At 54.5% G+C, this 13269-nt stretch overlaps 1 protein-coding gene across 13 annotated transcripts in view; it reads left to right on the forward strand.

Moving 5' to 3' along the window:
* EZH2 (enhancer of zeste 2 polycomb repressive complex 2 subunit) overlaps nucleotides 1-11171 on the forward strand; it is a 65109-nt gene extending 53938 nt beyond the window's left edge. For all 13 annotated transcript variants that reach the window (XM_058723955.1, XM_058723945.1, XM_058723942.1 and 10 more), the window contains 11 exons: nucleotides 547-784; nucleotides 1586-1755; nucleotides 2136-2230; nucleotides 3861-3901; nucleotides 4350-4475; nucleotides 5425-5603; nucleotides 6676-6771; nucleotides 7408-7489; nucleotides 8098-8178; nucleotides 8344-8428; nucleotides 10842-11171. In XM_058723955.1, coding sequence (XP_058579938.1) covers nucleotides 547-784; nucleotides 1586-1755; nucleotides 2136-2230; nucleotides 3861-3901; nucleotides 4350-4475; nucleotides 5425-5603; nucleotides 6676-6771; nucleotides 7408-7489; nucleotides 8098-8178; nucleotides 8344-8428; nucleotides 10842-10902 — 1254 coding nt within the window. In that variant the 3' untranslated portion in view covers nucleotides 10903-11171. The remainder of the gene's footprint in view (nucleotides 1-546; nucleotides 785-1585; nucleotides 1756-2135; nucleotides 2231-3860; nucleotides 3902-4349; nucleotides 4476-5424; nucleotides 5604-6675; nucleotides 6772-7407; nucleotides 7490-8097; nucleotides 8179-8343; nucleotides 8429-10841) is intronic.
* The last annotated feature ends 2098 nt before the right edge of the window (nucleotides 11172-13269 follow it).

A 13269-nucleotide genomic window follows, 5' to 3' on the forward strand; every position in this document is an offset into this window, starting at 1 on the left:
GACCGGGTTACTGGACTTGTTGCTGCGGAAATGTGCTGCTTTCACGATTTTGGGGGGCTGGGCATCCCTCCCAGGAAAAAGGGGGATGTTCTTTTTAATAGTAAGGCAGGATGGGACAAAGCCCAGCATGCTTATGTGATTCGTGTTCTTCTGGTATTCTTTAAATATCACCAGAGACTCTTCTTAAACCCTGAAATAGGAAAGTCTGGCTCCGCATGCACGGAGTGTGATGCTTCTCACGAATGTTCGTGTTTAAAGAGACTCACCTATTTTTTATATTTTGTTATAACCAGTTAATATGGTTCACAAGTTCACACAGAATTGTCGTGCCTGGTTTCGTACCCCTGTAGCACAAAAGAGCACCTAGATCGATCTTTCGGAAATTTTCAAACTGTCAAAAGCAGATAGAAAACCAGGATGTGCAAATGATTATTGGTAAAAGTGGGTACCGTGAGAATTTACTGACGACGGTGCAGTTCTTTTTCTCTCATGCAACAAAACAAGTTGGAGAACTTGACCTTGATGTCTGCGTCCTTGACTTTGTAGGAGGGAGCAAAGGAGTTTGCCGCTGCGCTCACCGCTGAGCGGATAAAGACACCGCCGAAGCGGCCCGGAGGCCGCAGGAGAGGACGGCTCCCCAACAACAGCAGGCCCAGCACCCCCACCATTAACGTGCTGGAATCGAAAGACACAGACAGCGACCGGGAAGCGGGGACGGAGACGGGCGGGGAGAACAACGATAAAGAGGAGGAGGAGAAAAAAGACGAGACTTCCAGTTCCTCGGGTGAGACGCGGGTGACCGCTAGGAGACGGATCGAGTGCTTCTCTTAGTGGGCTAGTCGTCAGCACGCTGACAACTCTCAGACCGGGGGACTCGTTCAGGGTGTGGAGCTGACTTCTTGCCGCCCCTGCCCGCACCCCGGCCTGCGGAGACCGCTGCCCGCGTGCTGGGGAGGTGGAGGGTCCGGCCTGTGGTCACGTTCCGTGTCGCATTCCTTTCTCATTCGGTTTAGTGGTGTTGACGTTCCGTGCGAGGTTTCTGTGCTTTTGGCTCTGTGACTTACCCAAAAGTGACAACAGGTTTCATTTTATTTATTATTACCTTTTTGAGTAAGCTCTATGCCCAGGGTGGGGCGTGTGAACCCGTAACCCCAAGATCGAGAGTCTCCTGCTCTATTGGCCGAGCCAGCCAGGCGCCCCCCAGCTTGCATTTAGAATGTTGTGTTAAAGGGGACCCAGCCTTGTGTTCCGTGGGAGGCTTAGTGACTGTTTCCAGCCTTCTCAAGATGATTCTCTTCCTGCTTTTGTCCTAAGCACAACCCTGAGTTTTCTTTCTCTCTTCCTCCCTCCTTCCCATCCTTGTTTTTATTTGGAGAGAGAGAGAACGCAGAGAGGCTCAGAGAGGGAGGGAGAGAATCCCAAGCAGGCTCCACGCTGTCAGTGCCGAGCCCGACGTGGGGATTGATCCCACGAACTGTGAGGTCATGACCTGAGCCCAGATCAGGAGTCAGACGCTGAACCCACTGGGCCACCCAGGTGCCCCCGGTTGTCATTTCGTGACCAGTGGGTAATTTCGGTTTTCTAGAAGCGAATTCTCGATGTCAGACGCCAATAAAGATGAAGCCAAATATCGAGCCTCCCGAAAACGTGGAGTGGAGTGGTGCCGAGGCCTCGATGTTCAGGGTCCTCATTGGCACGTATTATGACAATTTCTGTGCCATTGCCAGGCTCATCGGGACCAAAACTTGTAGGCAGGTAAGTATATCTGGTAAAACACTGTTCGAGAACTTCAGAGCGAAAACAGGCAGTCCCTGTCCAAACAGAAGAACGTTCTTGGTTATTCTTAAGCTCCTGTTCATCTCCCAAAAAGCATGTTGATCTTTTTTTCACTGAGCGGGAACTGACGGAAAATGATTCTTCCCACTTTAGATCTCTCAGGGCTGGTCTAAAGGGCCAGGAAGACTAGGTGGTGAGCCTTGCGACTCTCGGTCAGAGTGTGGGTTGGGTCAGTGTCTTTTTGACTTTCCGCTCTGTCCCAACGCCTGGCAGCTGCGGGGGGTGGCGGATGGGGGATGGTAACACTGGTTTGACTAAACACATGGTCCTCGTGGCCCCGTGGCTGTGCCTCTTGCCAGGTGTATGAGTTCCGTGTCAAAGAATCCAGCATCATAGCTCCGGTGCCGGCCGAGGATGTGGACACCCCTCCAAGGAAGAAGAAGAGGAAACACCGGTAAGTCAGTGTGTGGCCGATCCGACAGGCCCCCCGGACACTTCCGAGGGCAGCGGTCCACCTTCAGTCAGTGACAGAATGTGGAGTCTTGTCGGCCTCGGTAGTCGCTGGTATTTTTCTCTTAAGAACACAGTACCCTGCAATCGATGTGGTGTGTTAAGGAGAACCTAATAGAAGCTTCTGTAGTAATGGCTCCATCAGCGCTTGAGCATTTACTCTAACGTGTTCTTGGGTGTGAGTGTTGAGAGCTGAGGGGGGTGCCGACCTGGTTTTTATTCTAGGAGCCTGAATTCTCTATGTGTGTGGTGTCACTTTCTGTTCTTAAAAAATTCTTTTTAATGTTTATTTTTGAGAGAGTGCACATCAGGGGAGGGGCAGAGAGAGAGAGAGACACAGAACCCGAAGCCGCCTCCAGGCTCCGAGCTGTCAGCACGGAGCCTGACGCGGGGCTCCATCCCACGAACCGTGAGATCATGACGTGACCTGAAATTGGACACTTAACCATCTGAGCCACCCAGGTGTCCCATGTCATTTTATACTCTTGACACCTTGCATTAAGCCTCTGTGAAGGTCACCTTTCACAAAGGCTTGCCTGGAAGGGAATGTTTTCATGAAGACTTGTCTTATTTGTTGAAGTTTATTTATTTTGACAGAGACAGAGCAAGCAGGGGAAGGGCAGAGAGAGAATCCCTAGAGCCTGTGGGGCTCGAACCCATAAACTGTGAGCGAGCTCATGACTTGAGCCAAAACCAAGAGTGAGATGCTCAACCGACTGAGCTGCCGAGGCGCCCCAAGGCAGACTTGATTTGTTCGTGCAGAGCCAGAAACCGTGGAAGTCTCGGTCTAATTTCCATCCCCATTCCTGCGTTCTTGAGAGAAACAGGGTTGGGTGTGAAGTAAAGGACTGCCACACTTCGAAAGTTGTGTATGTGCTCGTGTTGTCTTTCTTTAAGAAAGGTAGGGCCCACTGGATTTAGAACTTGAAGAACTTAGCAGTTCTTCCCACAGGAATTTGGGCTGGGTGTCAGTTTCTTGCTTGAATTCCGATCACACGGCTCAATGGAATTATTAAAGATGCCTAAAGTTAGAGAAACTGTACTATTTCTGGTTCATCCGCATCTGAATAAGCCCAACCCCGAGTCCTGACTGGGGGAGGTGGGAAGGGCCATGGCCGGGTGGGGGGGCTAGGTCTCTTTTTTTTGTGGTTACAGCTGACCCTTGAACAACACGAGTCCGAACTGCCTGGGTTCCTATACATGTGTGTTGCGGGGGGTGGTAGGGATAAGTACAGGCCTGGAAATAGTATTTTATGATTTTTCTCAACACACTCTTCTGCAGCTTTATCGTAAGAACACAGTATATGGTACATATATTGTACAAAATACGTATTAACCAATTAGTATCATAAGGCTTAGAAGTTTCGGGGGAGTCAAAAGGTAGATGCAGGTTTTTGATGGTGCGGGGGGTTCGCACCCCTCACCGCGCGTTGTTCAAGGGTCAGCCATACTGGGATTCAAAGCACAGCTACGTTCGTGGCCCACACTGACCCGCTGAAGCGGCTTCTGTTGGATCTGTGCGGTGGCTACTCCCTGGCTTCACAAAGACGACCTTGATTTTCTGTGTTTTACAGGTTGTGGGCTGCACACTGCAGAAAGATACAGCTGAAAAAGGGTTAGCATCTTTCCGTTCAACTTACAATTAACTTAAAAAGGTCTACTCATCTGTTTCCGATCAGTAACTGGATTAGTGTTGGGGAATATTCTGGTAGAATTGACTTCTGTACGTTAAACCCATTTAAATGGAAGATGTCTGTTGATGAAGTTCCGGTCAGTCCTGTGGTGCAGTGAGAGCTGGTCGGATGGAGGGAGTCAGTCAGTCAGTGACGGGAGGACTCTGGGATCGGGGGGTTGGGGGGTAGTGCTCTGGACTTCCCCAGCACTTGGGGGATGGGAGGTGACGTCTGCCATCGCTCTGTAAACAGAAACGTGTGTCACGTTGTAAATACAGGGAGGAAAATTGCCGCCCTTGAGTGTAACGCGGAAGAGACTCCTGTTCTTTATGTGCGATCGATCCCGCCACACCTCCGGGTGACCTGTGTGCCGTTGTTCTCTCTGTGCAGATGGCTCCTCTAACCACGTTTACAACTACCAGCCCTGTGACCATCCGCGTCAGCCTTGTGACAGTTCGTGCCCTTGTGTGATAGCACAAAATTTTTGTGAGAAGTTTTGTCAGTGTAGTTCAGAGTGTAAGTATTTGTTTTGCTTTGATGAATTGCATGAGAATTTAGTCATGTTGAATTGCCGACCAAATCAAAGCAAGGACACGGCAGCTCTTGCTTGGGGTTTCCTTTTTAGGGCCTCCACTTATCCTACGAGGATTTATGGGCCCCCGTAACGGGCTCCGTGCTAGGGGCCAGCCGGTCTCCTGGCCGGTGCGTGTCTGTGGGCAGGTTAGGCAAAAGTGGATTTGATACGGGAGCTGTTCTTTGATCGTTTACATGAAATCGCAGTAAGGCTGCATGGAATAGTAAGATTACAGGGCGTCTAGAATTGGCTACCCAGATACTCTGGCTACCAGAAACCGTCAGCGGGATTTAGAACTCAGCATAAAGCAACGTGTGCATCAGCGTCCTGACTGCACACATGTGAAACTGCACAGGCAGTGCGGATTCCAGGGAAATACCTAGAATCTGGACTCTTAAAATGGTTACGAACCATGGCTGCTACTGTCATTTTTTAGTTTATAAATGTTTATTTTTGAGAGAGAGCGTGCGCACACAAGCGGGGTAGGAGCAGAGAGAGAACGAGGGAGACAGAATTCAATGCAGGTTCTGCGCCGTCAGCGGAGAGCCCGACGCGGGTCTCGAACTCCTGAGCCGTGAGACCGTGACCTGAGCCGAAGTCGGACGCTCAGCCGACTGAGCCCCTCAGGCACCCCTCCGTGGCTCATCTTTAGCCCACGTTTTTCCTTCACACTTAGGGCATCAGAGAGCTTTGAAGTACACATGCCATTCGGCAAGTAAAAGTGGAAAAGCAGGAGCCCGGGGTGGTGGTTCTCAGTAGTGACCGCTGTAACTTGTGTTCTGGTGTTTCCTCTTCTGTCCGGGGGGTGGAGGGCGGGAGGGGCGGGTCACAGGAGTCAGGGCTCCACGAGACGTTGACCCCGCGGTGGTGACAGGACCGTCTCTCTCGAAGGTCAGAACCGCTTTCCCGGCTGCCGCTGCAAAGCCCAGTGCAACACCAAGCAGTGCCCGTGCTACCTGGCCGTGCGGGAGTGCGACCCCGACCTCTGCCTCACCTGTGGTGCGGCCGACCACTGGGACAGCAAAAACGTGTCCTGCAAGAACTGTAGCATCCAGCGGGGCTCCAAGAAGGTAGGGCTCGTCCCCCCCCCCCCCCCCCCCCCCCGGGTGCTGGGGGTTGCCTGGCTCTTAAGGGCCGTCAGTGAAGCGATTATCACATGGTTCGGCCGACCGAGAAGGGTTGGGTTTTCTTTGGGGAATGTGCCCGGAGGCAGGCTGCTCCGTTCTGTCCGGGATGCCTTACCGTGCTGTCACCTGAACCAGTCCATTCTGCCAAGCAGCTGTGAAAGGCATCAGATTTAGAGGAGGGATTTTGCTAGTTGTTTCTAGAACTGGATGGTCTCCACGAAAATAAATGGTGTTCCTATCAGAACCTAGAGACTTGTTTTTCTCAAATAATATCCAAGGTTCTTTTTTGTGCAGAGTGCAAAAGGAAGAGGACTTTGCACACTGGAAATAGTTGCAGTTTCTTTAAAAACGACACAGCGGGAATTTCATGCGGGTGCTTTTAACCGTAGCAACCAGGTTTATTGCTGAACAAAAGAAATTGACAACGCGTACTTGGGAAATTCTGTATCTTCTGTTTTTAGGATAGGTAGATGAAGGGCTTCTTCAGTTACAATTATTTGTGAAAGAGCGAGCGCAAGCGGGGGAGGGGCGGGGTGGGAGGACACGCACAGCTCCGGTCACCGAGCTGTCGTGAGCGGTCATGTGCTGTAACTGAGGCTGCACCGCTGGGCATAGGGCCCTCCCACCAGATGCTGTGACGGTTTCAGGGGTTGGGCCGTCGTATTCTAGGCAGTTCGTGTCATCGTCACAGGGCCGCCGGCACCCCTGCTCAGCCCTAAGAATCTCATCGCTCCCACTGCATGACAGCCTCCTTTTAGCTCCTCAAACAGAAAAGAACATACTTTTTACCAACCGGGTTTCGTTCGCGTAAGGGCATTACCAGAGATGGCTTTATTTACCCAAAAAAGCCCACTGTTTTTGTGGCTTCTCAGAGCTGCCGGCAGCACCGGGGAGCCGGCCCCTCGGTGGAGCCCTCCCGTCGTCTCCTGCCTCAGTGGCTGTGTGAGGACAGGTCTGAGTCCTCGGGCTTTGCCCTCCTTGCTGACCGGTCGGTGCCGTGCGCTTTCTTCTCTAGCACCTGCTGCTGGCGCCATCCGACGTGGCGGGCTGGGGGATTTTCATCAAAGATCCCGTACAGAAAAATGAATTCATCTCGGAGTACTGTGGAGAGGTAAGGCGGGGCTCACCCGGTCTCGGGGGGACAGCACGTACAGACCGTGGGGACTCGCGTCATGTGTAGTAACTTGCCCTTGCCTGGGATGGAGTTTCACGGGGTAGGTCTGTGGGGTTCAGTTAGCCACGAAGTCATAAAAAATGCCTTTTCAGCTTGGACTTAACTCCTGCCGGTGGGCTTGGCCTGCCCGGTCATAGGCTGCTTCGGTCCTCGTCACCTTTTGCATTTAGCATCTGGGGACAAGGGGGAGAACCAGAGCTTCATGCTGGAGAGTCCACCCTGCTCGGTCCAGAGGCTGATTGATAAGGACCTAGAAACAACAGTGTCATTGATTATATACTTTTGTAGTCGCAGAGTTACAGAAGACCCATTGGGTTGGCATCGTTTTGGAAATACCCGCCCGCCCCCCGTTTGTATTTTTGGTCAGTCAATCACTTTCTCCAGGCATGATTCCTTTAGATGTGGGAATGGTGTTTCTGGGTCAACACTGTTCTGAAACATCAGCACGTAGACTGAACGCAGGAGAGGAACCAGCCGTAGGACCGTCTGTTGGGTTGCGTCAGGAAGGTGGGAAAATGTCTGTAGTCCCCTTTGAGCTTGGGTCACCTAACCCACAACCGTCTTGCTTTTTAGATTATTTCTCAAGATGAAGCAGACAGAAGAGGGAAAGTATACGACAAATACATGTGCAGCTTTCTGTTCAACTTGAACAATGGTAGGTCTGATGGGGTGGCATCTGCGAGCCAGGGGGGCTGCAGGGAGCGTCTCCGTCTCACTTCCAAGCGTCGGGCGTTTCTCACCGCCCGGAAACAGGCTGTTGGCGAGGCGACCAGGCTGAACAGGATGGCTAGGGCTGCGCCGGCTCCAGCTGAGAGACGTGCTGCGGTTTTGCCCCGGGGCCTCAGCGGGGGGGAGTCTGCCAGGTCTCATCTGGGGCCTCTGACCTGGGAAGGGTGGGGAGCCCTGAAGGTGGACGCATCCCCAGAACTTCCCTGCTTGTTCTCAGAAGGTCTGTGAGAATGAGGAAGCTGCTTTCCAGACGCTATTTTGGGGCAGCGAACGTGAGGCCGTGGGGGGGTGGGGGCACCCCTCACCCCCGATACCTTCAGAGTAACTTTCCGCCGAAGTAGGTCTTTCTGCGAACACGTTCTGCAGGCTGTCGAATAAAAAAAGTAAAAGGTGAAATGGCATATCAAGAAGCACATTTTTCGGAAAAGCCCTGAACAACCCTGACCCGTGGCTTCTCCAGAACCGTAGTAACTTTGTGTTTACTGATTTAGGACTGAAATTGTTCACTACATTAGGTTCTCTTTTTCTCTTCAGATTTCGTGGTGGATGCAACCCGCAAGGGTAACAAGATTCGTTTTGCAAATCATTCAGTAAATCCAAACTGCTATGCAAAAGGTAGGTGCTGGAGGAACCAGAATTGCCAACAGAACCCCCTTTCAGACCAGTGACCGTGAACTTGAACAGCCCTGGGACAGAGGTGGATTATGTGCCCAAGTCAGACCCTCCCTGGGGCCCGTCCTCATCCAGCTCACTGACCCTAGTGTGTGTATCTCTTTCCAGTTATGATGGTTAACGGCGATCACAGGATAGGGATTTTTGCTAAGAGAGCCATCCAGACTGGTGAAGAGCTGTTTTTTGATTACAGGTTGGTAACAGCGTATTTCTAATGTGACCTGAGGGCTTTTTCTTCCTGGACTCTAAGCTGTGGGGAAAGCCTGGCTTTTAGCTCTTTGTTGGATCTTCCGGTCTTAGAGGGATTGATTTCTGGTCATTATTTGTCAGGGGTGTGGGGGGAAGTTACACAAGTAAGGCTTACTTTAGAAATACAGGCATACCTCGGCGTTATCGCGGGTTCGGTTCCAGGCCCCTGCACTAAAGCGAATCCTAATCCTCTGGCCGGGGGGTGTTTGCCAGACAGCGACGGCATCTAGAACAGTGGCTCAACCTTGTGGCTTTCAGTCGCCTTGTGACCCGTGTTTCTTAAATACTAGACTCGAAGGCCGAGGCGGCCGCCTGAGGCACAGGCTGCAGGATGGCGGGGGTGGTGGCAGGCACGAGCACGACCCTCATCCCGTCCGTCTCCGTCAGAGCTCTGGGCTGTGACCGGGTGCACCGCCAGGGAGCTGCCCCGTCTTGAAAGGGATCTCCGGCTGAGCAGAACTCCGCAGCCAGCGTCCCCTGCTCAGTGGCCGTGCTGGAGACCGACGGGCTTCGTCGTGCGTTCACAGAGCGCAGGCGGAGCAGGCCTCCCGCCGTTCGCGGGGGCCTCGGGTTTTCGGAACGGTCACCGAGCCCCGGCTGCCGGTCCAGGTCACGGCCGCGTCAGCCCTGGGCACGGACTTCCCCTCTCTGGCTCCGAAGGCCCGGCTGGCGTCTTCCGGGAGAAGGCTGTTGTGTCTCCACCGAAGGGGTGGGTGTCGCGCGGCCCCCGTCATTCGTTCCGGCCGCTGGGCCTTCCGGCTTCGCCCTGCACTTGCGTGCTGTGGAGACGGCGCCTTTCCCGGAACCTCCTGACCCACCTCTGCCAGCTTCAGGCTGCTCCTCTGCAGCTGCCTCACCTCTCTCCGCCTTCACGGAATCGGAGAGAGTCGGGGCCTGGCTCCGGATTAGGCTCTGGCCTCAGGGGACGTGTGGCTGGTGCGACCTTCCGTCCAGACCCCTGCAACCCTCTCCACACGAGCGGGAGGCCGCGTTGCCTTCTTAGCACCTGTGTGTTCCCGGAGGAGCGCTTTTCTTTTCCTTCCGCCTTCACAACTTGGCTCACTGATGCCCGAGACCTAGCTTCTGGCCCGTCTTGGTTTTCAAAATGCCTTCCTCGCCGAGCTCAGTCGCGTCTAGTTGTTTTATTCAAAGTGAGAGACGCATGACCCTTCCTTTCGCTTGCACACTGAGGGGCCCCCAGTGGATGGTTCACTGGTCTCATTTCCATATTGGTGCATCTCAGGGACTCCCCTCCCCCTCCCCCCACCAGCAGAGGGAGAGGGGTGGGGGGCCGGGCAGGGGAGCAGCCAGGCCAGACCACCTGTAACGTGTAGCCGTTAGACCCCCCCCCCCCCCCCCCCCGACATGGGTGCAGTTCGAGATGCCCCGTGACAGTGCCAGCAGTCACTTCCAGGTCACCTGAACGGGCCTGATGTTAATGAGAAGGTTTGAAATAATGCACGCGTGGCCAAATGTGCCGGACACGGAAAGATGGCACCGACCTGTTCGCCGTGAGGCTGCCACAAACCTTCAGTCCCCGCCCCCGCCAAAAACAAGTAATGTTTGTGAAGCGCAATAAAACGAGGTATGCCTGTATGATGAAGGGTGGAGAAAGCCCACTTTCACCCTCGCCCTTCGTGCAGCCTTGTGCACTCGCTTTTAGGAGAGGTTCTGTTTCCCTCCAGCTCAGTCAGAGCGATGTCCTTGCCTGCGACGGCCCAAGCGCCCGCCAGGTCATCAGTGTTTAGTATTTTAACGGTTAAGGCACTGTTGGCCAGCGTCCTACCTGGTCACCTCCGGGTCCTTTCTGTGGCAAGTCCCGCGGGCCGTCAGGGAGCGGAGGACACGCAGCCCCCGGTGGTGGGGACACGGCGTCAGGCTCTGCGGGGTAAATTGCCGAGAACTTATTTAGATGCGAGCAGATGCCTGTTGAGCAAACTACATCCTGTGGCCAAATACGCGCCCCCCGGGGGGGCGCGGCGGCGGTAAAACCGTGCCGCGTGTCGCCACTTACTACGGTGGCCTGTGGCACCACATCCGACAGGTCCCCAGTGGACCCCTGCCCCGGGGAGGTCGCGGCAGCCACGGCGCTCCGTTTTGGGCGTCCTGTCCCCTGGGTCCAGGTTCTTCACGCGGAGGCTGGGGCTCCTGCTTGGTCTGGTGCGGGGCCGGCCGTGGTGACACGGACCCACCTTCCCGGGCCCTCGGGGATGGCAGGGGGTGGGGGCCGTTGCAACAGGCTTGTCCAGTTCTCAGAGTAGAAGCGTGTTTCTGCCCACGCTGCGGGAGGCGGGCGAGGTGGGGGCCGGCCTCCCCCGTGCTGGCTCGCGGGTCACCGCGTTTTCATGCTCTTTCAGATACAGCCAGGCCGACGCCCTCAAGTACGTGGGCATCGAGAGAGAAATGGAAATCCCTTGACATCGGCTACCTCCTCCCCCCCCTCCTCCTTTCTGGAACAGCTGCCTTAGCTTCAGGAACCTCGAGTACTGTGGGCAATTTAGAAGAATAAAATGCAGTTTGAAATTCTGAATTTGCAAAGTACTGTAAGAATAATTTATAGTAATGAGTTTAAAAATCAACTTTTTATTGCCTTCTCACCAGCTGCAAAGTGTTTTGTACCAGTGAATTTTTGCAATAATGCAGTATGGTACATTTTTCAACTTTGAATAAAAGAATACTTGAACTTCTCCCTGGTGTTGTCATTGATCATACCGAGTTGTCCGTGGAGGGGGCAGCACACTCACCCTGAAATCCTGGGGTGTCTTTCTCTGGGTCCTGATTTAAAGGCTATTACCTGTATTAACTTGCCCAGTTATTATTTCATATAACGTGACAAGATAGCTGGCGTCCTGGGGCCCGGGCGGGTCCCAGCGGCCTGGCGCACAGGAGCCTTGAAGCCTCGATCTCTGTGTAGACAATCATGGAGCTGGACGAGGTGGCCGTTCGGGAACCCCATAGCAGGGGGAGATTGCCTTCCTGCCTACGAAAGGTGATGGGTAACAACCAGACCGGTGTCAGGTCTTAAAGGAAGGCTGGTAAACCCCTCCAAGTGTCCCGGAAGTGGGGCGCTTGCCTTGGACTCGTCATGACAGCTGTGATCGGTCTGCGCGGTCCAGTTGCCTTTTCCGGAATTAGAGGACATTTTTGTGGATTTACACAGCGTGATGCTATTTTTGTGTGAAGCTTAATCAAATCTTCCCTTTCCCACCACGCAAACCTCGACGAGACTGGTCTCTGCCGCATGTGGGCGCGTCAGCCCTGGCAACGCCGGTCCTCACTTGAGCGCTAACTGGCCGTTTCGCTTTGGGGCCAGAAAACCTGGCCCAACGCGCCAATCTCCCGTGCCGCGCTTTCATTCTCTGCCACGTCTGGTGACGAAGGACACTGGGGTAGACGGTCTCCCAACCCCCGTGTCCGGGAAGTGGCGCCACACGCTCGGGGGGCCGTCGCGGACGGACCCACGCAGGGCGAGCGCACGCACCCCCCCCCCCCCCCCCCCCCACCCCGTGGTCACACGCGGGCCCGTTGAGGACAGAGCGGGGACCACTGCCCCAGTGGGGTCTACGGGCCCGGAGTTTCTACCGGCCACGGCCTTCCTGCCGTTGACCGCCGCCAGCCTGTCCCCGCGTGTGAACAGCTGGGAGCGGAGCCTGGAGTCCAGGGAGGTTCTCGCTCGACGCTCCAGACACCCGGATCCGTGGCCGAGACGAGTTGTTTTAGTGGAGAGCAGGGAGTTGTGAGCACAGCACGGCGAGCTTCTCGTGCCCGCATCCGAAAACGCGTGTCTCCGGTGTCCCTACACCAGTTCTTTCAGCACAAACGCCGGCCACGCACCCAGTCGCAAGGGCCTCTTACGTCCGATCCGGTCGGCTTTAGATTCGCCTTTGTTTGTAACGTGCAGGCGGGCACAGGGCTAGACACGTGACATATTCAAGTACCCAGTAACGAAGCCAAAACGTGGGGGAAGAACGAACTTTAAAAATCGTGTGCCTCCCCCAGTGCCGTACCCCCCACGGAGAGGAAGCCGGACACGGGCCTCCCCGGCGGAGGGGACCAGGAGGTGGGTAGCGGCTGTACCAGGACAGAGAGGCTTCGGACAGTTTAGGGACATCCGATGCTGGAACGGATGACAGCCTGACATGACAACAGGTGGCCCTGCCGGCCAATTTCTGTGGTCCCTTCTTGACCTCTTCGCCCCACCGCTGGTCGTAACCCCAGGCAGGTGCCCCAGGGCGGTGACGACGGTCCCAACATCCACGTCTAGGCGGTGGCCCCTTGCCCACAGACGGACGCCCAGGCAAATCTGAGGGCACCGTGAGTAACCGGTTTGTCAAAATTCTTTCCGGTCCGGATTTAGTGGTTCTTACAAAAGCGTGCAGACTGCGATCCATCTAGACGCTGCTTGCTTTTCAGTATCATCTTGGTTCATTCAGGCTCCGGCCTTCGCAGTATGCATTCGGTGACTCAAGAGTCTTGGCTCCCACCTCTGCCCAAGAGGTCCTCAATCCCACGTGAACCAACGAATCGTGTGATTTACACTCGTAGACAGGTCATCGAGACAGGTTCCCCAAGTGAACGTTGTCAAAGACCCTGAGTATTCGGTTGAAAACTCTAGGAGCTTTGGGCCCTTCACGGACACGGAAATCGCTGCGAATGCTGGCTTCTACCTCGGCCCCCTGTGGTAAAGGATTCCAGGAGGGTGGGTATCAGAAGCGGTCTGAGACATCGTGTAGGCAGAGCTTTTTACGAACTAGGACCTCCATCAAGCGGCTTAAGAAGAGCCCA

The sequence above is a fragment of the Neofelis nebulosa genome, chromosome 4, assembly GCF_028018385.1.
Source record: "Neofelis nebulosa isolate mNeoNeb1 chromosome 4, mNeoNeb1.pri, whole genome shotgun sequence".
Lineage (NCBI taxonomy): Eukaryota > Metazoa > Chordata > Mammalia > Carnivora > Felidae > Neofelis > Neofelis nebulosa.